The sequence below is a fragment of the Aedes albopictus genome, chromosome 2 (genome assembly GCF_035046485.1).
Source record: "Aedes albopictus strain Foshan chromosome 2, AalbF5, whole genome shotgun sequence".
Taxonomy (NCBI): Eukaryota; Metazoa; Arthropoda; class Insecta; order Diptera; family Culicidae; genus Aedes; species Aedes albopictus.
In genome coordinates, this window is record NC_085137.1 from 464,589,773 (window position 1) to 464,614,704 (window position 24,932).

At 40.4% G+C, this 24,932-nt stretch overlaps 2 protein-coding genes across 2 annotated transcripts in view; both read right to left on the reverse strand.

Moving 5' to 3' along the window:
* Nucleotides 1-16,009, reverse strand: part of LOC109418918 (bromodomain-containing protein 4) — a 95,997-nt gene extending 79,988 nt beyond the window's left edge. Inside the window, exon 1 of the mRNA XM_029870840.2 lies at nucleotides 15,493-16,009. Within this exon, the coding sequence (XP_029726700.1) occupies nucleotides 15,493-15,585 (93 nt within the window). The 5' untranslated portion in view covers nucleotides 15,586-16,009. The remainder of the gene's footprint in view (nucleotides 1-15,492) is intronic.
* Nucleotides 16,010-16,547: 538 nt separating this feature from the next.
* Nucleotides 16,548-22,886, reverse strand: LOC115266193 (uncharacterized). The gene is made up of 4 exons (XM_062853979.1): nucleotides 20,787-22,886; nucleotides 19,445-20,709; nucleotides 18,154-19,385; nucleotides 16,548-18,085 (listed from the first exon to the last, which is right to left on the reverse strand). The coding sequence occupies exons 1-4, from the start codon at nucleotides 22,069-22,071 to the stop codon at nucleotides 16,750-16,752; spliced, it is 5,118 nt and encodes a 1,705-aa protein (XP_062709963.1). The 5' UTR covers nucleotides 22,072-22,886; the 3' UTR covers nucleotides 16,548-16,749.
* Nucleotides 22,887-24,932: the final 2,046 nt, after the last annotated feature.

Sequence of the window (24,932 nt, forward strand, 5' to 3'; positions counted from 1 at the left end):
GCTGAATTTCAGCAACATTTTTGCTGAATTTCAGCACAACTTTGCTGATCAACTGTCAAAATTGCTGGATGGTTCAGCAAGTTGAAAAATAATTGTTGATACTCAGTAATTTGTATTGCTGAATGCAATCAGTACGCCAAAAATCAGCAAAGTTTGCTGATTACCAGCAAACATATTTTGCAGTGTATATGCTGCTTACATGTGACCAACAATCAACTAAGTTTTCAGTTAGATCAATCCATTGGAACTAGAGATCTGCATCATCAAAGTTCCGATGGAAATGATGATGAAAGAAACGGAGGATTACAAAATAAACACGGTGTCTCGTATAACCTTATAGGTATAACATTTTCCAACAATGTACGATGTATTTGCAATCATCATACATTACGTCGTTTACTGACATTTTTACCGGTCACTCAAAAGAATAAATGTGCATTGTATACTACTCCCCCCGAAATTACAGAATAATTGCATAAACCATCAACAGTGTTAGTGGAATCAGTTTTATGGCTAAGAAAGTCTTTTGTTCGAGTGCAGCAAATCCATTTAAAGCTCACTGACCACTCACTTTCGATTATGATATTATTTGACAACCAATGCCGTTGCATTATAATAAAAACGGACATTACGGCCAGCCGCTTTGGGATCGAAACAAAAGTAAAAGTTTTGCACCCAAACTCCCACGCTTACGTCAAATCACCGTACTGTCGTGTCGTTGTGGCTTTCGCAGCTGAATCTGCGGGTACTGGAAAGTGACCGGTTTTTTTTTCCTGCGAGTGCTGCTTTTTGAGAAATTTGTTGTCGCGCACCATATCGAGCGAGGGGGCGACCCATTCACAAGCGCAATGGGATTTATTCAGATATATGTAAGCGCAAGCTTCGAGTACTTAATCGAGAGCGAAAGTGCACACAATTTATATGCCTCCTGGCGAGTGATCGGTTTATCTCCCGTCATGTGAGGAATGATGATAAAATTTTGTGATGCTGAAACAAGATTTGAACCGGAAGTTTGGATGGGAGTTGAATGATCATGTAATCCCACATCAGCTTATATCAGAGTTTTTTTAGAGCTTGTTATATTTTTTATAATAAGTAGGGGTCTCCAGTTAGCCTGTGTGGTTAAGGCTATGGATCGCCAATCCGGAGTACGGGTTCGATTCCCGTTCTAATCTGGAAAATTTTCTCGACACCCAGGGCATAGTGTAACATTGTACTTGCCTCACAATATACAAATTCATGCAATGGCAGGCTAAGAAATCCCTTCAAGTTACAACGCTCAAAGAACACTTATTTGAAGAGAGGCCGGCCAAGTTCCACTGGGAATGTACAGCCATGAGGCAAAAGAAGACGAAGAAGATGAGTTGCATGAAGTGAATCGTAATCATATTTCAAAATTTCAGAAGTCATGAAATTTTGAAGAACTGTCGAGTTCTCTAACAATTAATTTCATTTTCCAAATTTGCATTTGCACAAAGGTGTTTTTTTAATGATTACAACATTATTTATCACTAAATACCAAGTGTTATGTTAAAATACACATAAAAAAACAAAAACATGATATTCGTTTTCTTAACAAGTTTTCCAAGAAATGCATTCATCAAAACCTGGAAAAAATCGAAAAAGGCATTTGCACAATTTTTTTACCGACATCAAGTTTCTTATTTTTCAAGGTTTTCTACGGCACATAAGAACTACCACACAGTTTCCTAACTCTTCTGAACATATTTAATTTAAACTAGTTTATTTTTTTCAGCACATTCGATCCTTTTTTTTTTTATCTAGTTCATTTATTTGGGGCTCAATCGCGTATAACGCTTTACGGAGCCGAGGATCTTTCTTTGTACTTAATAGTATACATTATACAGAGTAATAACTTTTTAATGATATCTGTTAGTAATGGGTGGAAGCCAGGGTACTCGTGGCAGCTCGAGGTTAGAAGGTCACATTTTGAGGGATGGACAGGGTAAGGATTGGGCCAAAGGTTTCACTGCTGCTCATCCGGGGGTGAATCGCATCTTGCTAGCGAATTCGGTGCCTTATGGTGTTGGTACCAACTTGTTGTGGGACTTGGTCTTCCGGATGGCCAGGAGTAGCTTGGTAACACAAAGAGGACAAAACAGAGAAAAAAAACTGGAGAAGAAAACACAAGCGAATTAAACTTTTATACCAGCAGAGCAAAGAAAGTCGAAAATACATCCCATATATGTGACATCGCGGGTCCCCAACACATCTCTCACAAGAACAAAGGGTTGTCTACCTCGGGCCTCAAGGGTATCCAATAGTAGCGCTCTGGAGGCGTCATTATCCGGGCATTGCCAAACTACGTGGTCGATGTCATCATAACCGGAACCGCACTTAGTACAAACATTGCTCAACGCGAGGTTAATCCTGTGTAAATGCGCGTCTAGCGAGTAATGGTTGGACATAAGTCTTGACATCACGCGAATGAAATTGCGACTTACATCCAGACCATACCACCACACTCGCAAAGAAACATTAGGAATAATGGAATGTAACCACCGTCCCAGCTGGCCATCTCGCCAATCATTTTGCCAACTTTGAAGAGAACTCTGGCGAAGAAAATGGAAAAATTCATCATGTGAAATTCTTCTACCATAGATCTCACCTTCCTGTGCGCCCACCTTTGCGAGAGAGTCCGCCTTCTCATTGCCATAAATTGAGCAATGTGAGGGGACCCATACAAAGGTAATCTTGTATGATCTTTCGACCAGTGCACCCATCTGCTCCCTTATTTTTGTAAGAAAGTAAGATGAATGTTTTACAGGTTTCATCGACCGGAGTGCCTCAATCGAACTAAGACTATCCGAGAAGATGAAGAAATGGTCTACGGGCATGTTTGAAATCATCCCCAAAGCGAAATTGATTGCTGCCAGCTCAGCAACATAAACCGAACAAGGTTCCTGAAGTTTGCGGAAGGCGGTGAAATTTTCATTGAAGACACCGAAACCAGTGGATCCATTTATGCGAGACCCATCAGTGAAGAATCTCTTACAGGAATTGACATTTTGGTACTTTTCGTTAAAAATGCGAGGAATAGATATACATCGAAGTTGATCTGGTATTCCATGAATAGCTTGCTTCATGGACAGATCGTATTTAACAGAGGTACTGTCATTAGTGCAGTGTACACGGGGAGGATTATAACTTGGCAGGCTTATGTCAGATGACATGTAGAACAGATAAATTCTCATGAATTTTGATTGAGTGTTCAGACTGAGCATTTCTTCGAAGTTTTCAATGACAAGTGTGTTGCTCACTCCACCCTTGATAAGTAACCTTAGCGAGAGCTCCCAGAATCGGTTCTGGAGAGGTTTCACCCCTGCCAGGACCTCAAGGCTCGCATTATGCGTTGAGTGCATACAGCCGAGAGCAAAACGCAAACAACGGTATTGTATTCGTTCCAACTTTATTAGGTGGCAGTTTGCTGCTGAGTGGAAGCAGAAAGAGCCATACTCGAGAACAGAGAGAATAGTCGTTTTGTAAAGTTTTATGAGGTCTTCCGGGTGAGCACCCCACCATGTTCCGGTAATTGTGCGTAGAAAATTGATCCTTTGTTGACATTTTTGCACCAAATACTTGATTTGGGTACCCCAAGTGCCTTTTGAATCAAACCAGACCCCAAGGTATTTCGAAGTCAAAGACTGGTCGATTTCTATTCCCAAAAGATTGAGTTTCAGTTGGGCTGGGTTCCGCTTTCTAGAAAACCAGGGATGGCATGTCACGCAGAAACTGTGCCCATTTGCGCTCATCTTTCACTGAACTTCTCAGTTTAATTTTTCTTGCAAAAGAGCGAGAGAAAAAACGCACAATAAAATGTACATAATTTCTCTCACGCAGAGTTTTTGTGCGGGTGATTAGAGTGCTGCGTGAGAGCAATGAGAGCCCGCAGATCATAATCCCAGTGCGCAATTTCTGCGCGCACGCTGAAAAAACAGAACTCAGTGCACACGCAGTGTGTTCAAAGGGATCAGTGTTGTTTGAGCATTTGGTGAACCGAAAGCATGCCAGTGAGTCCAAAACCCGATAAGGGGTAATCCTGTGATATCAGAGACAAGCAGACGTCTTAAGCTGGTCAAGAACTTACAGTTGATGGATATTTTGGTTCCAAATTCCACCAAAAGGCTGTGCTAGTGAGCTAACAAATTTTGTTTTTCAAATATATCAGGAAAATTTGAAAAAAATTGCAACGAAATTTCAATCTCATATAGCTCATGATCCTGATTACTTAGAGAGTTGGTGTCTTCGGCAAAGTTGTTTGGCTGGTCAAGGACTAATCGATAATAAAACTTAAGATTCAAAATTCCACCGCTAGGCGGTGCTAGTGAGTTAACAAATTTTGTTTTTCATATATATCAGGAAAATTTGCAAAAAAAATGCAACTAGCGCCGCCTAGCTGCAGAAACTTCAACCAAACGGTAATTATTCTGAAAGCCCTTGATCTACCAAACAATTTTGCCGAAGACACCAGCTTTCTAAAGAATCAGAATGCTGAGATATGTGAAATGTAAAATTTGTACGCTCTATGGCGCCGCCTAGCGGTGAAATCACGAATCATTCGGCCCATATTCTGAAAGCCCTTGACCAGCTGAACTACTTTGCCGAAGAAACCAACTCTCTACACGCAAAAAAATGTTGTGGTAAAAAATACCATTTCAGGGGGTTAAGTTGAGCGCAATGCGCCTACAATTTTCAGCTGACAATATTATGATATTAATGCAACAACGAATGCAGTTATTTTTACCATGTCGTGCTTCTCCGTATTTTTACTATGTTTGTAGTATTTTCAGATCCCAAATTTTAACCATGCGCGTAGTCAGATCAAAAAGATTATTTTACGAGGTTTCAGCCGTAGTAAATTTTACCATGCTTGCAGTTAGCTCCGGTTATCCTTTGGTTCAGTTCTTTTTTTGTTAAAATATAAATCAAATAGTACATTTGTCATGCATAGTTTATTTACTTAATTTTTCGCGAGTATTTATGTCAGCTTTCAGACGTTGTAATAAATTACTAATCACTCATAGAAACGTAACCTTCAAATTCTGGCTATTCCCCGTCGAAGCTTGATCGTATCGCCGGATGCCTCTGTATGGCGCCTCTTATCCGTTTTAGACGATTAAAAAGAAGTATATATTTAAAACAATCTTCTGTTTAAGGGTTCTGTAATGGAAATTTTTACTATTATCATTATTTATAATGATGTATAACATGTTTTACCTACTCACCTTGGTTGCGAATAGAAACCAGAAAAGTCTATGATGAAATTCATTCCATGATCCTCAACTGCGAGGGAAATGAAAACAGTTTTCAGAGTAATTTCCTCATAAGAGAATATATATTTACTCACCTTTACGTCTGCGTCCACTATTCCACCTTTTGCTTCCCACTTTTTAAGAAATATTCATTAGGTTGTGTTTAAATTAATCAATATAATTAAAAACAGTGCGCGCAAACGAATTCGACTGCACTTATTTGTGTACAAAATGGCCAAACGTCAATCCTCGACAAATAGCACAGAAAATTACCATTTTTGTGGTAAATTTTGAGCGAAAAAATTGTCAGCTGAAAAACGTCGGTACAATACGCTTGAGTTGACCAGAAACATGGTAGAAAAAGTACGTCATGGTAGCAACGCTTAATGCTTACTACGCGCATAGTAAATTTTACTACAAAAGTAGTACTTTTGATACCTAAAGTGCATAGTATTTTTAACTACAAAACGTAGTCATCACCACTTCGAAGTTTTCATATGAGGCATAGTATTTCTCACAACAAATCGGTTAAATGAACCTTACTGTCTGTTATTAATAACATAATTGGTCATGGTAAATTTGAACACAGTTTTGTGTTCACGTATACCATACAATTTTTTTCTGTGTAAGTAATCAGGATCCTGAGATATATGGGATGGAAATTTTGTCAGTGTTGCATCTGCTTGTCTAAGATATCACATAAATCACAGACAAATAGATATGTAACACTAACGAAATTTCAATCTCATATATCTCATGATCCTGATTACTTAGAGAGTTGGTGTCTTCGGCAAAGTCGTTTGGCTGGTCAAGGACTAACCGATAATAGGACTTGAGATTCAAAATTCCACCGCTAGGCGGCGCTAGAGAGCAAACAAATTTTAAATTTCGCATATCTCAGCATCCTGATTTTGTAGAAAGATGGTGTCTTCGGCAATATTGTTTGGTAGATCATGGGCTTTCAGAATAATTACCGTTTGGTTCAAGTTTCTGCAGCTAGGCGGCGCTAGTTGTAATTTTTTGCAAATTTTCCTGATATATATGAAAAATAAAATTTGTTCACTCACTAGTACCGCCTAGCGGAGGAATTTTGAATCTTAAGTTTTATTATCGGTTAGTCCTTGACCAGCCAAACAACTTTGCCGAAGACACCAACTCTCTAAGTAATCAGGATCATGAGATATATGAGATTGAAATTTCGTTAGTGTCACATATCTATTTGTCTGTGATTTATGTGATATCTTAGACAAGCAGATGCATTTGCTACTAGACGGCGTAATAGTACTTTCATACTCCCTGTGGTACACACAGTATTGCACTGGAAGCACGACTGAGTGCGCACTCAACGATTTTTTGTGTGCACATTTTCTGTGCGCACAAAATGTGCACGCAGAAACTGAAAAACATGTTTGTTCTATCATTTGTTTGAGCACTCATTTTGAGTGTGCCGCTGATGGATGCCAGAGAGTGAGCGGCTGGTTTGTGTGTGTAAAAAAGTTGCGTAGTTCACCCTCGCTCTCGTTGAAAGTCGTGTGTAGAGTGTATGTTTTCTCTTCTCACGTTTCGCACTGAGGAGCATGCCATCTCTGTAGAAAACACAACCAATTGAGTTTTTTGCGGAGCAAACTCGATCCCTAAATCTCTTGCCCAGATAGACAGATTATTTAGAGAATTTTGCAATGGTCTTTGCAACATTTCTGCATGTGGGCCTTTTAGAGAAACCACAGCATCATCTGCAAGTTGTCTTAGCGTGCATTGTCCTTCCAAGCAACTATCAATGTCTTTCACGTAAAAATTATAAAGCAAGGGACTTAAACATGAACCTTGGGGTAGGCCCATGTAACTAATTCTGGAAGTTGTCAGTTGTCCGAGATTGAAACTCATATGTTTTTCTGACAACAAATTATACAAGAAATTATTTAAAATTCCTGGAAGTCCGCTATTGTGCAATTTTTCTGACAATATTCCTATGGAAACTGAATCAAAGGCGCCCTTAATATCCAAGAAAACTGAAGCCAGTTGCTCCTTTTCCGCAAAGGCCAGTTGAATATCTGTTGAAAGCAACGCTAGACAATCGTTTGTTCCTTTGCCCTTGCGAAACCCGAACTGTGTATTTGAAAGCAAGTTATTCGATTCGACCCAATGATCGAGTCGTGATAGGATCATTTTTTCCAACAATTTCCTTAAACATGATAACATAGCAATTGGGCGGTATGAATTATGATCAGACGCTGGTTTACCAGGCTTTTGAATAGCTATTACTTTGACCTGTCTCCATTCATGCGGAACGATGTTGTTCTCCATGAAAGAGTTGAACAGGTCCAGTAATCGTCTTTTCGCGATATCTGGGAGATTCTTAAGAAGATTGAACTTGATCATATCGCGTCCCGGAGCGGAATTGTTTGATGAAAGAAGAGCCATAGAAAGTTCCAGCATACTGAAGGGTCTGTCCAGAGAACCGTCTCTTGTGGATGTTTCCCAAGAAGTTGGTTGTGCTGGGACTGAGTCTGGGCAGACCTTTTTCGCGAAGCTGAATATCCAACGGTTGGAGTATTCGTCACTCTCATTAGAAGAAGAGCGGTTTCGCATGTTGCGAGCCACTCTCCAAAGCGTTGTCATTGAAGTTTCTCTTGAGAGACCCTCAATGAAGTGTCGCCAATAACTACGCTTCTTCGCTTTCAGCAGGTTTCTCAGCTGTCTTTCGAGCTTTGCGTACTCTTGATAAAGATCTGAGGTACCGTGCCTGCGAAAAGTTTTGAAAGCATCAGATTTTTTAAGATACAACTGGGTGCAATCATCATCCCAGCCTAGTGTGGCTGGTCTTCTTTTGAAGGTTGCACTTGGAACACGTCGTTTTTGTGATTCTAATGCACTCTTATATATCAGTTCAGACAGGAATCGATACTCATCCAAAGGTGGGAGGGGATTGAATGATTCGATGCCAAAAGATACCGCTTCTGCATACTTTTGCCAATCGATATTCCTTGTGAGGTCAAAAGGAACCTGAATTGGATGGTCCGACCTTTCACTATTGTGCTTTATGGTGGTTATAATGGGTAAGTGATCACTACCATGAGGATCATCGATTACCTTCCACAAGCAATCGAATGATAGTGAACTTGACCCCAGTGATAGGTCGAGACGACTTTCTTTGCCGTCAGATGCAATACGTGTCACTTCACCTGTATTTAAAATGTTCAAATTGAAATCGTCGCACAAATCATAGAAAACGGCCGCTCTATTATCGTCATATGGTTCGCCCCACCCTGTACCATGCGCGTTCATATCACCCAGAATTAAAACTGGATGAGATAGTGCAGAAACCGCATTCCAAAGATGACGGCGGTTAATTGAAATTCTTGGAGGAATGTAAACGGAAGCTACGCAAAGTTCTTTACCCTTTACGTTTATTTGGCAAGCGACGATTTCTACGCCAGGATGAGTCGCGATTGGAATTCTATAAAATGAGTAAGTCTTTTTGATCCCCAAAAGAACTCCCCCATAATGGTCATCTCTATCCTGGCGTATAATGTTAAAATCGTGGAAGTTGAGTTCATCTTCAGAAGAAAGCCATGTTTCACAAAGGGCAAATATATCACAATCAGAGTTGTGAACCAAAAACTTAAACAGGTCTAATTTAGGTTTTAGACTATGACAGTTCCACTGTAGCACAGTGATCATATCTTGTACCTCACTTGATGAATTATCCATCGAAAGATATGATCGCAGCAAGGAGGGGCCATGATTGTGTCAGATTCCGAAGATATTCTTCTACTGTAGGTATAAACATATCAATAATGCCTCTAAATGTTTCTGGAAGGCTGAGGGCATCATATAAGCGATCCACGAGAACCCTAAAAGTAAACAGTCCTCGCTTGGGTCTAGGAGGCTTGTTTGAACTGCGAGGAACTTTGGTAGCTTTTTTCTTGCTACCTTGTCGATTATTTCTCTTTGAAGTGTACACATTCGATCCTTAACATGGCATAGATTGTCATACCATAAAAACGAATGCAGTTAACACTAAATAAGACATTCGTTTGCTTGGCGTTTTTTGCTACCTGTAATGTTAAGAGATTTGAAACAATTTTTTTAAGAACATTTTCTACCATCAGACGTAAAAACTTCAATGCTTAGGGTTTGAAAAGCCTATAAGATTTTGAAACACTTTGAAAATAACCTTTGTAACAAAATTCTGAAATCTGGCATCTGTTCTGGAGAATTGTTTCATCCATTCATGGAAAATGGAGGATTTCTGATATGAATTTCTAAGAGATTTTTGTATAGGAGTTTCTTAAATTTCTGGTGATGTTTCATGCTAAGTTTAAAAATGCAAGACGTGCACTTTTGGTTATTTTTTAAATTTTTATGAGGGAATGCATTATAATATATATAAAATATTTTCGAGAAGTAAATTCTTAAAAGATTTTTTATAGATATTTTGTTAAATAAATTCTACAAGAGATCCTGGCATTAAGAAAAGATTTGTGCTAATATTTCTTTGAATTTCAATAAATACTTAGTGGTCGATTTTTTTTGATAGTTTACTACTAATAGAATCTGCCTAAGCCATTTGTTGATGGTTACCTGTAAATACTCATCTTGGTTGATTTTTTGGCGCAATTCTATGATCAGCTTTAAATGAAATTTCTAAAGAAAATCATGGCAAATTTCTTGTTTTGAAATTTGATGAATATGTATAAATTCCTAAATTATGAGATTACTTTCTTTCTAGAGAATATTTTTCTTGTGTAACTCATGATTGTTGATTATCTCGAGTTGAGTTAAATTCATAAATATGTAAGCATCCAGGGAGGCGAGGGTTTGATGGCAACGGTTCCCTTTCATGCCCCTTTCTGGCTACGCCCATCGAAGCAGCGTATATAGGAAGAGCAGCTGCGGGTACGAGTGTTTAAGGACAATATCAGGTTGTTTCGCATTTAACCCTCCTAGAATGTTAGACTAGTTGCATCACGATGCTGTAGTGCACATTCAGCGAGCCCCTCTGAGTCATGTTGACCCCAACATCCTACTATGGTTAAAGTGTATATCACTGAATTTGCTGTGGAACTCCCAGGGAAGTTTCCGGTGAAACTTTAGAGGAATTTCCTACGAAGTTTCTGGATGATTTCTCAGTAGAACTCCCAGAGGAATTTTCGGCGGAACTTCTAAAGGAATTGTCAGTGGAACTCCTAAAACATGCTGCTATCAAAACTCCCAGAGGAATTCACGATGGAAGGCCTGGAGGAAATCTCGGAGAAAGTCTTGGATAAATTCTCGGACGAGTTTCTAGAGAAATTGACGAAGGAACTCCTTGCGGCGGAGGAATCCCGGGAAGACTCCTGAAGAAATTCCTGGAGAAACTCCTGGATAAATTTCATTGGTTTCAGTGGAACTCCTAGCAGAATCCTTGTAGAACTCCTAGAGAAATTTCTAGTGGAATTCCTAAAACAGTTTTCAATAAAACTCCAAGAGGAATTGCCAGTAAAGCTCCTAGAGGAACTTCAGATGAATAGCTAATTCGCGATGGAACTCCTAAAAAACTCCCGAGAGAATTCCTAAAGTAAGACCTGGAAGAACTCCTAAAGGAATTCCCAGTGGAACTCCAAGAGGTATTTCCGGTAAAACGCTTGAAGAATTTCCCATGGAATTCCTGGAAGAACCCTAATACTGAAATCTCGCAATCTTTCAAACTTTTTCAAACTATTGCAGAGATCCAATAAATAAATTCTGGAAACTTGTGATGAAGATCAGCTAACAAACGTCAATTTTTACTAGGATACCAGTCAATAATTTTACTGAACACACGGCTGTCTGTGGTTTTGTTTAGTTTGCAAATCTGTTTCAAGTATGCATGAGAAATTCTCCGTTGTATTCTTAGGGGTGATGCACAAATTATGTCACGCAAAAATCGACTTTGTTCATCCCCCCTCTTTATCACACTTTTCGTATAGGACTTCACAATTTTCGGTATGGGTCGTCACGTTCTACAAACCCCCCTCCATCGTCTTAAAAGCGTGACGTAAATTGTGCACGAACCTTTAGAGAAATTCCCAGATAAAATCATGGAGTAGTTCACAGTTGATCTTCTAGTGGAATTCTCAGTAGAATTTCTAAAAAGAATTCCCAATGGAATTGCTACAGGAGTTCCTAGTGCAACTTCTAGAAAAGTGTCCAGTAAACTCAGAAAGAAATTCTCAGTGATACTTCTTAAGCAATTCTCAGTGGAACTTTTGGAGGGATTTTCAGTGAAGAAACATCCGTTTGAATTCCTTATTAGGGAACCTTAAGTAGAACTCCTAGAGGATTCCCAAAAAAAAAGTCCTCTCTTCTTGGGATTGCCCAAACCATTTGCTTTTGTTTTTTTTAAATCACTAGAACTTCCTTGAATTTCATAAACATTATCATGCTAGAACTGCTAGTTTGCTCCGGAATCCCTAGATTGTTTCCATTACCATGAACTTTCTTCAGGAATATATTCATAAACTCGATATATTTCATGAACCAAATTCTTCTACTTTCAAATCATCGTTGACGCGGCATGCACAATTTAAAATTTATAAAACAAATGCCGATGGAACCGAATGGAATTAAGTCTATTTTTGTTATTCCGATTTTTTGGATCCATACTAAAATTGGACCAAGATGATGCAAAGGTGTTTTTCTTCTAACAAATGAAGAAATGATACATTTTCTCCCGCTAGAAACGACTTAAAGCTAGCAATTGTTTTGTGGCACTCCGTCATGATCTTTCGATCATTTCGTCTAGTGAAAATCTTGGAACACATGTTAAGATTGGCATTTTCCTGTTTTGTTTGTTACTTTTTATGTTTTTACATGGTGAAAGTTAAGCACCTTTACATGGTTTAAAAGCTTTAACTTAATCCACTTACGGTCTTCAGCAAAGTTTTTCTGCGCATTTTTCTAAAATTGTACAAGTCAAAAAAAATGTGAAAGTCCTGAAGTGTGTATGTTCTCAAAGTACCGTGATTTCGGGTGAAATTCATCAGTGGGGTAAAATTGATCGACGAGAGAGTCAGTTTAATTGGTTAAAAATAACGCTTTAAACTTAAAATAATTTGTAAAAAAAGTCATCATCTGGCTCAAGAGTTATTATATGATGGGTTTGCATGTTTTACAGCCAATTAGTCACATATTTCTGTAAAAAAATCAATATTTTCCGAAACTGCCTGTCAGGCGAACTTCAAAGACACTTTCAAACTTTTGTTACCGTAGCTGTATCTCAAATGTAATGAATATGCGAATGAATGTTTCTAGCTGCTAAGTATTCGCTAAACCCGATTTCGTCATCAACAGTTCTATAAATATTGCAATTTATGCATAAAATTGTACTTTTCCGGAAGTTGTAACATATTTAGTATGGGGATTGCATACTTTCAGGCGTTTTTTTTTCAAGATATATACAACTTCAAACTTAAATAATTAAAAATTTTGTAAACTTGTAAAAACTTTGCATAGCTTTTCGCATTCCGGGGTGGTTGATTCAGGAGGAAAAATTATTTTCAGCAATTACAAAAACATTTCACTGACTGATCAATTTCACCCCGAAATTAAATTTTTTTATTTTTTATTTCAAATGATATTTTTTGTAATGTTATGATTTGCAGTAGAATTTTTAACCTCGTTGACTGATGAAAACCATGGTCGTACTTGTTTTAAAGCATTGAATTTAACCATATCGATATGTATTCAAAAATTATTCGTTAAAAACTATGAAAAGTGATCAATTTCACCCGAAATCACGGTATTTCAATCCTTGTAATTAAACTTAGGGTATCAATACTAAGCTTTTTTCTAGCAATCATAATCCTCTTCTACTTCTAGTTATATTTTCTGGTTACATCCGTATTTGACGGTGAACTTACACTAAGAGATATTTTCTCAGGATACTTTCCTTAGGTATTATTGGAAAAGCCCCTTTGAGTGATTTCCGCAATTTTGAAATCTTTCTCAAAAAGGCATAAAACCTCTTTATCTTTTCAGAAAACGTTACAATATAAACTATATCTAAAGGGTCCTCAGGAAAAACTTACTTTCATTATGGAATTCATTGGGAATAGAGTATCTTTGTGCCTGCCACAATACATATATATAGAAGTAAAATGGTCAATTCGTAAAGGAAGCTCCCATTTAATAGCTATGGAACTGCTGAAGAACAGTAAGCCAATCTGTCAAGTTGGGACGTCAATAACCCCAGTGCGGACAATCATTACAAAGCTCTAGATTAAGGACAAACGTCTTAAAATCCCGCTTTAACATTGCATCAAAACTTCAGACGCACAAATCTCAAGAAGCAAGCTTCAAACAACAATGTATTTTATTATTCTGTTCTTGCTCACTTTTAATTAGCCTAAAATAAAAAGCTCAGATGCGCTGGTTTTGTTTCCAAAGAGATTTGTGCCCTCGAAATCGTGAGTAGGTGCCAAAGTCGGCCATTGTGGCGGCCATTTTGGGATTCTAACAAGTCTGTCCTTAAGCGGCTACTTCTCCCACATATTCGCACTGACTTTGATGAATTACGTAAATAATAATGAAATCTGAAATACGCATTCCTCTAAATTGTTCAATTATGCTCTTAAAATTACGCGCTCCTGCCCAATGGTAGTAAAGTAGAGCTTGAAGTACAATTCCCTTGACGTCTTGCGATACTAACTATTCATCAAGAACAATCCATCGATGTAAAAAAGTAGGTACGTATGCCCAAAGCGTGCATTCTAATGCCCACTTAATTCTTCTACAGTCAGTAGGTACTTGTGACGGAGTTGGCGGCAGAAGAATTCTTAGCACCACGACACTAAGCAAAACAACTTGAACGCAGCAAACGAGAAGCACAAATCTTTTGCTCTTGACGGTGACGAACCCATTTTACTTCAATTGCTGATGCTGCTTGCTGCTACTGAGGGGGGAGCTTTCAAGGCAGTCAACATTATAGAGTCGCCTGCAGCCATCAGCATTCAGCATGATCATCACCATCGTTTAAGCACATTTAGCAGCAGCAGCAGAAGCAGCAGTGTTCGAACGTCACAAACTCTCGGATGGAGAGTAGGTACATAGGGCTCTCGGATGCGGCGGATGGCCTTAATTCCGTAGGAAAACAATACAATTAAAATTCATCGGTTCGAAGAGCATCTCGGCTGCCTGGCGCGTGATGCTGCTGCTGCTGCTGTGTGATTGACTATGGTTTGGAGCGCTTTTGCATGGGCATTAGGGTGCGGCTTGTGCTTTTAAAGTTCTGACACTTAAAGTTTGTGAGTTTTTTTGTATCTGTAAGTTCATGTAAATTCCAACGAGAAATCATGCTTATAAAGAGAATGCTAGATTCAGAATTATATGTGTAAATAAATTTACACCATCATCGTTTGAATTTCCGCATAATATCGCGGTTAGTGTCCATTGTAGATGGACACTGGTAGCAAAAATATGCATTACTTTGATGTAATTTTACATCACATGTACTGTAATCCTAAGCTCAATGTGGCTTTCTCTTAAGGTGCATGATTTTACATCGAATTTGACATGAATATTATAATTTGTATACAGAACAGTCGTAGCAAGTCGTATTTAAAAAAGTACTGAATGAAGAAGTCGCAATTTGGTAAAAATGTTTGAAAATTTTAGTTTAGTTTTGAAAACAAGCGGCTTTACGCATAGAAGATTCGTACTGTATTTGTTTTAAATTTGATACCTAGTTTACCAAATACTTTTCTTTGTCGATTTGTCGCCTGACCGAAATTTACTAAATCAGTCTGTTTCTTGTTCGTGGAGAAAGTTGTAGCCCTTTCCTTAGGATCTGAACCAATAAAACACATAGAGGGGATCGACGAATGGGGTTCGATAATGCAAATTGGGCCCTTTATGTTGGTTCATTTTAGAATTTATCCTCATACTATTCTTTGTGATTTGAAGAACTTCCCTGAAAATAGGCCACACCCTAATTTTTATCTGCATCTCTACAAGGTTCGACAATCCCCGTCGCAGTGCGACATGGTGACGGAGCAGCTTTCAGACCTCCAACTCTTCATAATTAATGATCACCGCATTTGCCAAGGGATAGAAATTTTTCACTTTCCCATTCGCGATCGCTTTCCACGATTTTCGCCCACTCGAAGGAACCACCTCGGAACAAGCAAGCGAGCGAGCGAACTGGTAACGATTGAGTTTGACAATTATTGGTATAATACACAATTTGCGGGTCACTTACAGGTGGCGCCTCGCTCGTAGTGCTGTAGACTTCACTGGCTGCATAATCCTGCTTCATGGTGACCGCCATCGAATCCGGTTCCTTCTCCATCATCTTGGGGTGTTACGACGATGACGATATGCACACACGCGAGATTCGATTCAAACCACAATATGCGCGCGCCTATCAGCGGACGTTACACTCGATTCCGGTTTGTACGCGCACAAAGCCCGCAACACGCGATCCACTTGAACCCGGAGTTACTTCCGCGCGACTAAACAGGATATTTGCGCCGAAAGCCTTTCCCTTGAGCACCGAAACACCTCTTTCAAATCACTTTTTATTCGCTGCTGCTGCTTTCCAGGAAGCAAACACCTTCGGCAAGAACTTTTTCCCAGAAATGAAACGAAAATAAAACGACGGATGGGGAGGTTGAGAAACAAACAACGATGATCAGGAGCTTAGTCAGAGAACCTAAAGGTTTGGGTTGGACGTCCGTACTGGTGAACAGTCGCGAAACGTTTGAATTATTTTGAAATAGCTCTTGAACAATATAATAAGCCCGACTGCGAGCGCGCGCGGGGTGTTTTTACCTTTCCTTCTCTTTCCATGCGCGATCGTGTCGCGTATAAGCCATAGCACACCAGCGCAACGCGGGACAGTGGGAGCTCCAATAGTGCGCTCAGAGGAGGTAGTACTGACAACTTCTTCGAAAAAAAAAGTTAAGACTGATATGTTAAGATTACACTAGCTTAGTTCTCTTAGACGCCGTCCACCAATCACCTAACACTCTAGTGGGAGGGGGTACTACGGCCAAGTTTTGCGGCCGATACAAAAATTTTAGAATTTTCAAAAAAGCGTTACAGAGAATAGGAGAGTGATCGTTAAAAAGTAACGGTTTTAGCGTTACGTAATAAATGGAGCCTCGTGGTCGTGCTGTTAGCGTCACCAAGCGTATAACCGTACCATGTCATAGGATTTAGGGGTTCGATTCCCGCTCCGAGAGATGAAACTTTTCGCAAGAACTGTTTCTTCCTCGTCTACACTGGTGCTCGCAATGTGTGTCGTGTCTGTTAAGTTTTACACTGAATAGATGTGACCAACTTGCTGGTCGTAGGAGAAGTGAACGAGTCCAGCTTTGCTCAGAGCAGTGACGCCTTCGGCGGTGCTGTGTGGAGAGCCTTGGAGACGTAGAATAAACGAGGTACTAGAACACAAGGTTTTTATTTGAGGGTATGCTTTCAACGCAGTGGAACATTTCAAAAGGACTTAATTATCCTACATACTCCCCCCGCCATATTCTTCAAGTGGTAAAAGACACAACTTTGAGATACACCGTTTAAGTTCCCCATTTTTGGTACGAAGTGTAGCAACGCGTACGAGGCCGTCAGGGCCGGGATGTACTTTAACGACTCGTCCTGTGATCCAAGTTAGCGGTGGAAGATTGTCATCCTTTATCAGGCATAGTTGTCCAACCAATAGATTGGGTTGACTACTGGCCATTGCCTTGGTACGTTGTTGTAGATTGTTTAAGTATTCGGCTCTCCATCGCTTCCAAAATAGCTGCACAGTTTTTTGTATTTCCTCGAATCGAGTTAGCCGGTTAGCTGAAGTTTCGGAAACATTTTTATCCGGCAGGGCAATGATAGGTCCGCCGATCAAGAAATGTCCCGGTGTTAGAGGGCTGGTATCATCGGGGTCCGTAGACATGGGCGATATCGGCCGCGAATTTAGGCACCCTTCGATTTGTTTCAAAAGGGTCAACATTTCCTCGTAGGTTGGTATTTTTGTTCCAAGAACTCGTTTCATGTGGTGCTTAACGCTTTTGATGCCAGCTTCCCAAATGCCCCCGAAATTCGGTGCTCGAGGAGGAATGAACTTCCATTCGATTCCTTCAGCTGCACAGAAGCTTTTAATGTTAGGAGAAACTTCTGCATCGAATTTAGCAGCTATAGCGTCCAGTTCGTTTTTTGTGCCAACGAAATTAGTTCCATTATCGCAGTGAATGATGCTGCTCCGACCACGCTGACTACTGAATCTTCTGAGGGCTGCAATGAAACATTCACTGGACAAACCGCTCACGAGTTCGATATGAACAGCGCGAGTGCTTAAGCAGATGAACAGCGCAACGTATACTTTAAGCGTTTTCTGAGTTCTCACGAAGTTCTCCTTGATAATGAAGGGACCACCAAAGTCTACTCCACATATTTGGAATGGTCTGCCTGGATTCAGACGTACATCTGGGACCTGTCCCATGATTTGATGCAATGGTTTCGGTTTGTTTTTAAAGCAGGTAATGCATCGGTGCACCACTTGACGCGCTAATTGTTTACCATGGATCGGCCAGTATTTCAACCTCATGGCGTAGAGCAATCCCTGTGGTCCGACATGCAGGTTTTTCCGGTGTGTATCGGTTGCAATCAACTGGGTTACGCTGCATTTCGAAGGTAACACTAACGGATGTTTCTGATCGTAGGTTACTCCAGCCGCCTGTATGCGCCCGCCAACTCTCAGTAGCCCGTTATCATCAAGGAATGGATGCAGCGTTACCAAGGAGCTGTTGTTAGCTACGCATCCGTTTTTCCTTATATTTTTGATTTCTTGGTCAAAATACCTAGTAAACAGTACATAATACAATTGACCGGATTGGTTGTGATTATTATATAACAGATTACAATTTACCTTTGTTGAGTTATTTTGATTATTTGTACCTGTGCTGCATCAAGTTCGCACACTGAAAGGCGCTCCGACACCAAAGCCCTCTGGTGTTTGTTCCGGCAGTTGTTGATAAATCGCAACATGTAAGCGACTACTCTTTGGAGTTTTCCAAAACTAGAAAATCGATCCAGAAGAAATGTACCAGCCTGATCGGGTATTTCCCTTGCAGGTTCATCGATTTCCGTTGTGGTTGTGAGAATGCGCGCTGGTTCCGGCATCCATGGTTGCTGATGTTCCTGCAGAAAGGATGGGCCAGACCACCAAATGCTGCTGCTGGACAACTTTTTTGTGGTAACTCCTCTAGATATCAAATCTGCGGGGTTGTCCTTCGATCGTACGTGATGCCAGCAGTGTGCTGATGTTTTCTGATTAATCATCTTTACGCGATTCGAGATAAACGTTGGCCATCGGTGCTCTGGTTTGTTGATCCAGTCTAGCGTTACCATTGAATCGGTCCAATAGTGGATTGCTTGTATTGGAACCTTCAGTGCCGTTTTTACTGTTTCCATCAACTCCACGAGTAGTGTGGCTGCTCTTAGTTCCATACGCGGAATAGTCAAATCCTCCTTACTACTCTGCTCGCTTGATGGTGCTATTCGAGACTTGGCGCAGAATAAGTGTACTTGAACTCCTTGTTCGTCGACTGTCCTTATGAAAACGACCGCTCCGTAAGCACGTTTTGCAGCGTCCGAGAACCCGTGCAGCTCCACGACATGACCCTTTGTTTTAACGTGACGAGGAAAGCTAATCTGAGAGAGATCGCTTATCTGTGTGAAAAACCAGGTCCATTGTTTCGCCAGCGACGCTGGTAGGGGTTCATCCCAGTCTAGCTTTTCAGACCATATATCCTGCATCAAGATTTTTCCGTGGACGATTATGGGGCTAAGAGTACCGAGAGGGTCAAACACCTTCTGCACCTCGGATAGCACATTGCGTTTGGTGGCTGTTATAACGTTGTCGAGTTCATTGCTGAAGGAAAACATATCTGTTCGAGGATTCCACCGTAGGCCTAGTATCTTTGTATTGTCTGTTTCTTGCTCCTCATCCTGTGCTTCCGCTATATTTGATGTCCACTTATGCAGTTCAAATCCTGCGCTGCTCAGAATGTTGATCAGTTGTTGCTTGATCAACATCAACCGCTCCTGCTCATCGTGTCCGGTTAGTGCATCATCCATGTAAAAATCTGTTTCAAGTACCTATCAAAATATCTCATGAGTATACCGAAGTTATCATGTATGTTGTTAAGTTTTAATACCTCTGCAGCTTCTGGATAAATGTGTGCATAGTCAAGCGCAAGTTGTTTTAAACATCTTGCTGCTGCGAATGGCGCTGACCGGGTACCGTAAGTCACTGTCTTCAGACAGTACGTGCTTACCGCGTCCTCGGGTGAGAATCTCCATAGAATGAGTTGCAGTTGACGATCGTCCTCATGAATTTCAATCTGCCTGAACATTTTCTTTATGTCCGCCGTTAGTACAAACGTCGGACATCGGAATCTAAGCAAAATATGCAGCAATTCATTTTGTAGGCAAGGTCCTGCCATCAAGTTGTCGTTCAAGGAGATGCCACTCGATGTTGTTGCGGAGCCATTGAAAACCGTTCTCAATTTCGTGGTACTGCTATCAGGCTTTAGCACTGGGTGATGTGGGAAGTAGAACACCGGCCGATCATTCTGTAAACTGGCTTCACTCACTTTCTCCATGTGTCCCAAATCTAGGTAAGCTTGCATGAAGGCAGTGTAATCACGCTGTAGCTGTGGATCTCGTGCAAAACGGATTTCCAACTTAAGGAGTCTATCCAATGCCATGCTTTTTGATTCACCCAATGCTTGAGCATTCGGTTTAAACGGCAGCCGTAGTATGAATCTTCCATCCTTACTGCGTGTGGTTGTTTCAATGAATATCTGTTCACACAGTTCCTCTTCCTCTGTCCATTCCCGAGCCACCAGACTGGTTTGATCATTGATAAATCGATTCAATTTGTCACTGGCGCCCATCCGTTTGACATTTCCTCCGACCAACCATCCCAAGCAGGTGTTTTGAACTGACGGCATATTTTCCGAGATTTTTATGTTGCCGTTAAGAAGAACGTCAAACATTACGCTGATTCCGAGGAGCATATCGATGGGTCTGCTCAAATAAAATTCTGGATCCGCCAACGTTACTTCAGCGAGCTTCCACTGACTAACGTCTAAGTCTGTAGCTGGCAACAGGCCGGTGATTTGATCCGTTACTAAGCAATGCACTGTCTTTTGATACGCAGACGTGCGCGATTTAAATGAAATAATCGCTTTTTCTCTGATGGGGCGGAAGTTTTGTGCAAATCCAACAACCGATACCTTCGTGTCCGCAGTTTTGATTCCCAATCGACGGATCAGCGATGTAGTGGCAAAATTAGATTGCGAGCCGGAATCTAATAACACCCGACACACAATAGGCGAGCCATTTTCGCAGAAGACCAATACGGAAGCCGTCGGCAGGATGGATTGCGTCGATAAATGATGAAGATCAGTATGCAAATCTATTTAATTTATTACCGAAAAGAAAGACATATAGTAATACATTTCATTACGAATAACAGCATCCAATTTTACTCACGGTTCTCATATCGACTTCGTCCCTGTGTAGATTCTGGCTTCGGTTCTCGATGAATGGAGGTGTGATGTTTACGCCCACACTTGATGCAGCCTCTGCTGAGACACCGATCAGCTGTGTGCTTTGGTTTCAAGCAATTGAAGCAAAGTGAATTCCGTTTGACGATTTTCATTTTCTCTTCCATCGATTTTTCGCCAAACCTGTGACAGTGACCGATGAAATGGTCTCTGTCACATGCTGCACACCCCTGCCGTCGTACTGATTCGGTCGCTGTAAAGGATCTGGTCTCAAACTTCGGTCTTTTCGGTGTGCTAGTTTCTTGCAAAGCCTTGCGCTTCGGTGGAATGGCGTCAAGCATTTGGCATCTGCCCAATACAAACGTTTCCAGCTGCTTGTATGTTGGAGGCGCAGTTCCCGATGATTTTGATTCCCATTCTCGCCGTGTAGCGGGGTCCAGTTTGTTTGCCAGTTGATACACAAGGATGGCATCCCACGATTCCACTGGTTGCTTCAGTATTTGGAGACATCTCAGATTTTTTCTCGCTCCGTCGAACAGGTTTCTTAAAGCTTCCGCTGATTCCACGTGAACTGGCTCCAGCTCAAACAGGTCTCTTGTATGTTTTTGAACTAGCAACTTGGGATTGTTGTAGCGACTCACGAGTAGATCATACGCAACTGCATAATTGGCTTCCGTTGTTGGCAGCGAGTCGATAATACCTGCTGCAGTACCTCGAAGTGATAATTTGAGATATTCAAACTTTTGAATCGTTTCCAGTGTAGTTCGTTGATGGATAAGGGCATTAAACTTATCGAACCATTCCAGCCAATTTTCGTTGGAACCAGAAAACGTCGGTAGGTCCACGGACGGCAGACGAACCAGATCACCACTTGTCTTTGGCTCTGCGCCAACCCTTTTATTGGCAATAGCTTTGTCGAACATGGCTAGCCCGGCAACGAACTGTATTTCCACCTCGTCTCGCTTTTCTGTTTCTTCCGGAAACAATTGTTCCAACCAGTTTTGAGCCTGGTCGAAATTTTTGTAACATTCCCTCAACATGTCACGGCGTGTTTTCAACAACATTGCATCGCTCTCATACATTGCTGCAGTCTCAATAATGTTAGCGATTCTTACGATTGAATGGTTCCGCTGAAGTATGGTACGTTCATGTTCCGATTGGAGAACATAAATCGGTTGCTCCACTGTTTTATTGACGGCTGCATCTTTCGGAGAGCCTGCAATATCTGCCGGAACCTGTGTCGCCATAGTTGTACCTATGAAAGAAAGCATCACCTTTCAATTAGAACTTATAAACGGATGGTAGACTATTTCAAGTTACAGCCCGAACCGCAGCGATCGATTGTTTCTCTATGTATTTCTGAATAAGATTTAGGACTCCAAGCCTTTTTATAGATATTTGAACAAATGACGATCCGGTACGTGATCCCATAATTTCAATGCAACTTTATTTTAAACTAATAGCCGATTTTCGTCTTCCGCGCAAGACGCCATTTTGAATTCGACCCTCGTGTCGATCACTCTCTCAATGTTTTCCACATTTCATACCGCTTAAACATAGAACGTCGTTTTCCCAGCTTCTGCGTGACGATTTCTGATTTCTTACAAAAGCGCCAGGTTGAATATGACCCTCGTGTCAATTCAATTCATTTTCTCGCCATTTTGATTGAGACCTCGTGTCAGACAATCATAATTTTTTACCTTCCGCGTAAGGTGCCATTTTGAATTCGACCCTTGTGTCGATTCCGTCAAGATTTTCTCGAATTTAACAACCCGCTTGTCGTATATTTTTGTCTTCACCTAAGGATTTATGATCACCTGTATAATTGCTGATTAGAAAATTGATTTTACCTGGTATCCGCGGTTCGAAGGACCAACTAATGTTAAGTTTTACACTGAATAGATGTGACCAACTTGCTGGTCGTAGGAGAAGTGAACGAGTCCAGCGTTGCTCAGAGCAGTGACGCCTTCGGCGGTGCTGTGTGGAGAGCCTTGGAGACGTAGAATAAACGAGGTACTAGAACACAAGGTTTTTATTTGAGGGTATGCTTTCAACGCAGTGGAACATTTCAAAAGGACTTAATTATCCTACAGTGTCCGTTGTCTAGTGTTAAGTTTCGTTCAGTATGTACAGCCTCTGGCTGAAGACGGTGTCCGTGTCTTTTGATGCTGCCTAATACCACAGACAAACAGACGTAGCACTTGCGAAATTTCCATCGACCATGCCTTTAACGATCATTTTGATTAATAACTTTGAATTATGGCTTTCACAATCAGAGGCGCCCACATCGTTTTTCTTTGAGTTTGACGTTTCACACTAGCGCCTTCTGTTGATGATATCGCACATCGCAGCGTTTCGTGAAACATTTCCACCAGGTGATGGTAGTGTGAAGTGGGCGATAGATTTTCCCGAAAATTGTTCTAGCTGTTACGTCTTATTGTTTGTGCTAATACTATGTATGTTTGAAAATTATTTTAAACATATCAGAGTCGGACAGTTCTGCTACAGTATTAAACGAGCGAAAACATGAAACGAATGAACTATTCTGACCGTAGTAAGTGTTCTGATAAGAAATGCATAAAATGGAGAATGACGAAAACGCCGGGAAGGAACGTTATATTGCAGGTTATATGTTGAAGTTAGTACTACAATCGAATCAAAAACAAACAAACGTTGTGGTTAATCCGTCTTGAAAGGATTCCAAGCGGTCATAAATCGAAAAAGTCATATTTCTCAAACTATTTTTTTATGGTTTTCTATCCAAATCGAGGTACAACGATTTAGTGGACATTTCAATTTTCGAAATGTCTATAAAATCCAATTTTACATAAAATCGAAGCAAAAATTTGATTTTATTTTCATTTCAATTGTATACCAAAATTTACCAAAACATATAACAACTGCATAAAACCTGAGTTTTCGATAAAAAGGTCGGAGTTTTTGGCATATTCATATTGGTAATTCTCGCTAAATAACGAATAAACCACTATATCGCTAGCTTGTTACAATCGAAGTCTTTCGTCTCCAAAAGATATATATATTTGATTCAAAAGCCAATATTTTGAACGATAGATATATACAAAAAACGTAAATGTCCAAATAAAAAAACAAAAAGTTCAGAAATTCTTTCAGGAGTTTCTTTGAAAATGTCACCTACACACTTAAAATATAGTACCGAACTCGGTTCACATTTGAAACGAATCTAGTCGGTTTCCAACAAAAAACCGAATGATTCGCTTAAAAACCTGTTGTTTACAACAATATTTTGGAATTCAACCGAATTTTCGGCTCCCGTATGACAACATTGAATAATTTGGAGCTGGCTGAACCGAAAACTACGGTAGCATAGTTATATAAACGAGTTCGGTTAGCGAAAACCGGAAAAACTCGGTAAAACTTGGAAACGTCGCGTCGTCGGGGTGAATCTCACACCGGATAAAGAAACCGAACACTCGGTTTTCACATGCATTTGATTTCAGCCATGTTTGTTCTTAACTTGATTTGTTCCTGGATTAGTTATCGAAAGAAAATAAGATGTTTTTGCTTTTTGAGAATTGGAAAGAGGCCTTTCAGAGGCAAAAATAAAAGTTGATTAATAACTGGTAAGTAACTTTTTTCAATAATCCAACGGAAACATTAATGCTTATCTGTGTTTTAGCCCGAGGATGCGTACGGGAAACTTCAATGGAGGTGGACTCTTCCTTCAGGAACCTTTCATGGTGCAATCTACACTAACATGTCATGAAGATTGTGGTGTACTACTTCCAGAAGAGCAAGTGAAATGCCAGGAAGCTGCGAATGCTTGCTTTAAAATACCCCGGATAAGAAATGTTCGTGAAAAAAGAACAATAAAATTAGTAATAAAATGTACTTTGCTAAAAACTTGGCGGGGCTTTTTTTTTCTAGACGGAAGAAAATATTTTAGTTTTTATTAAGCTCTGTTAAAAAGAACCGATTTCCGGTGCATTTGACAGAGTTCGGTAGAATGGATAGATCATAGAAACTAACCGAAATTCGGCTGTTAGTTCTTGTCAACCGACTTTTTTCGGTAGGTTTGACAGATTGATATTTCGAAAAGGTATACCGAAGACTCGGTTGCTTTTTCTTGAACCGAGTGAACTACCGAGTGTTC

Bases quoted from the DNA above. Each gene is read 5' to 3' on its own strand.
- LOC115266193 (XM_062853979.1), bottom strand. From the start codon at position 22,071: ATGCTTTCTTTCATAGGTACAACTATGGCGACACAGGTTCCGGCAGAT. The intron at 20,710-20,786 runs GTGAGTAAAATT...TAAATTAAATAG, and splicing joins ACGAAGTCGATATGAGAACC to ATTTGCATACTGATCTTCAT. The intron at 19,386-19,444 runs GTATTAAAACTT...ATATTTTGATAG, and splicing joins TTTATCCAGAAGCTGCAGAG to GTACTTGAAACAGATTTTTA.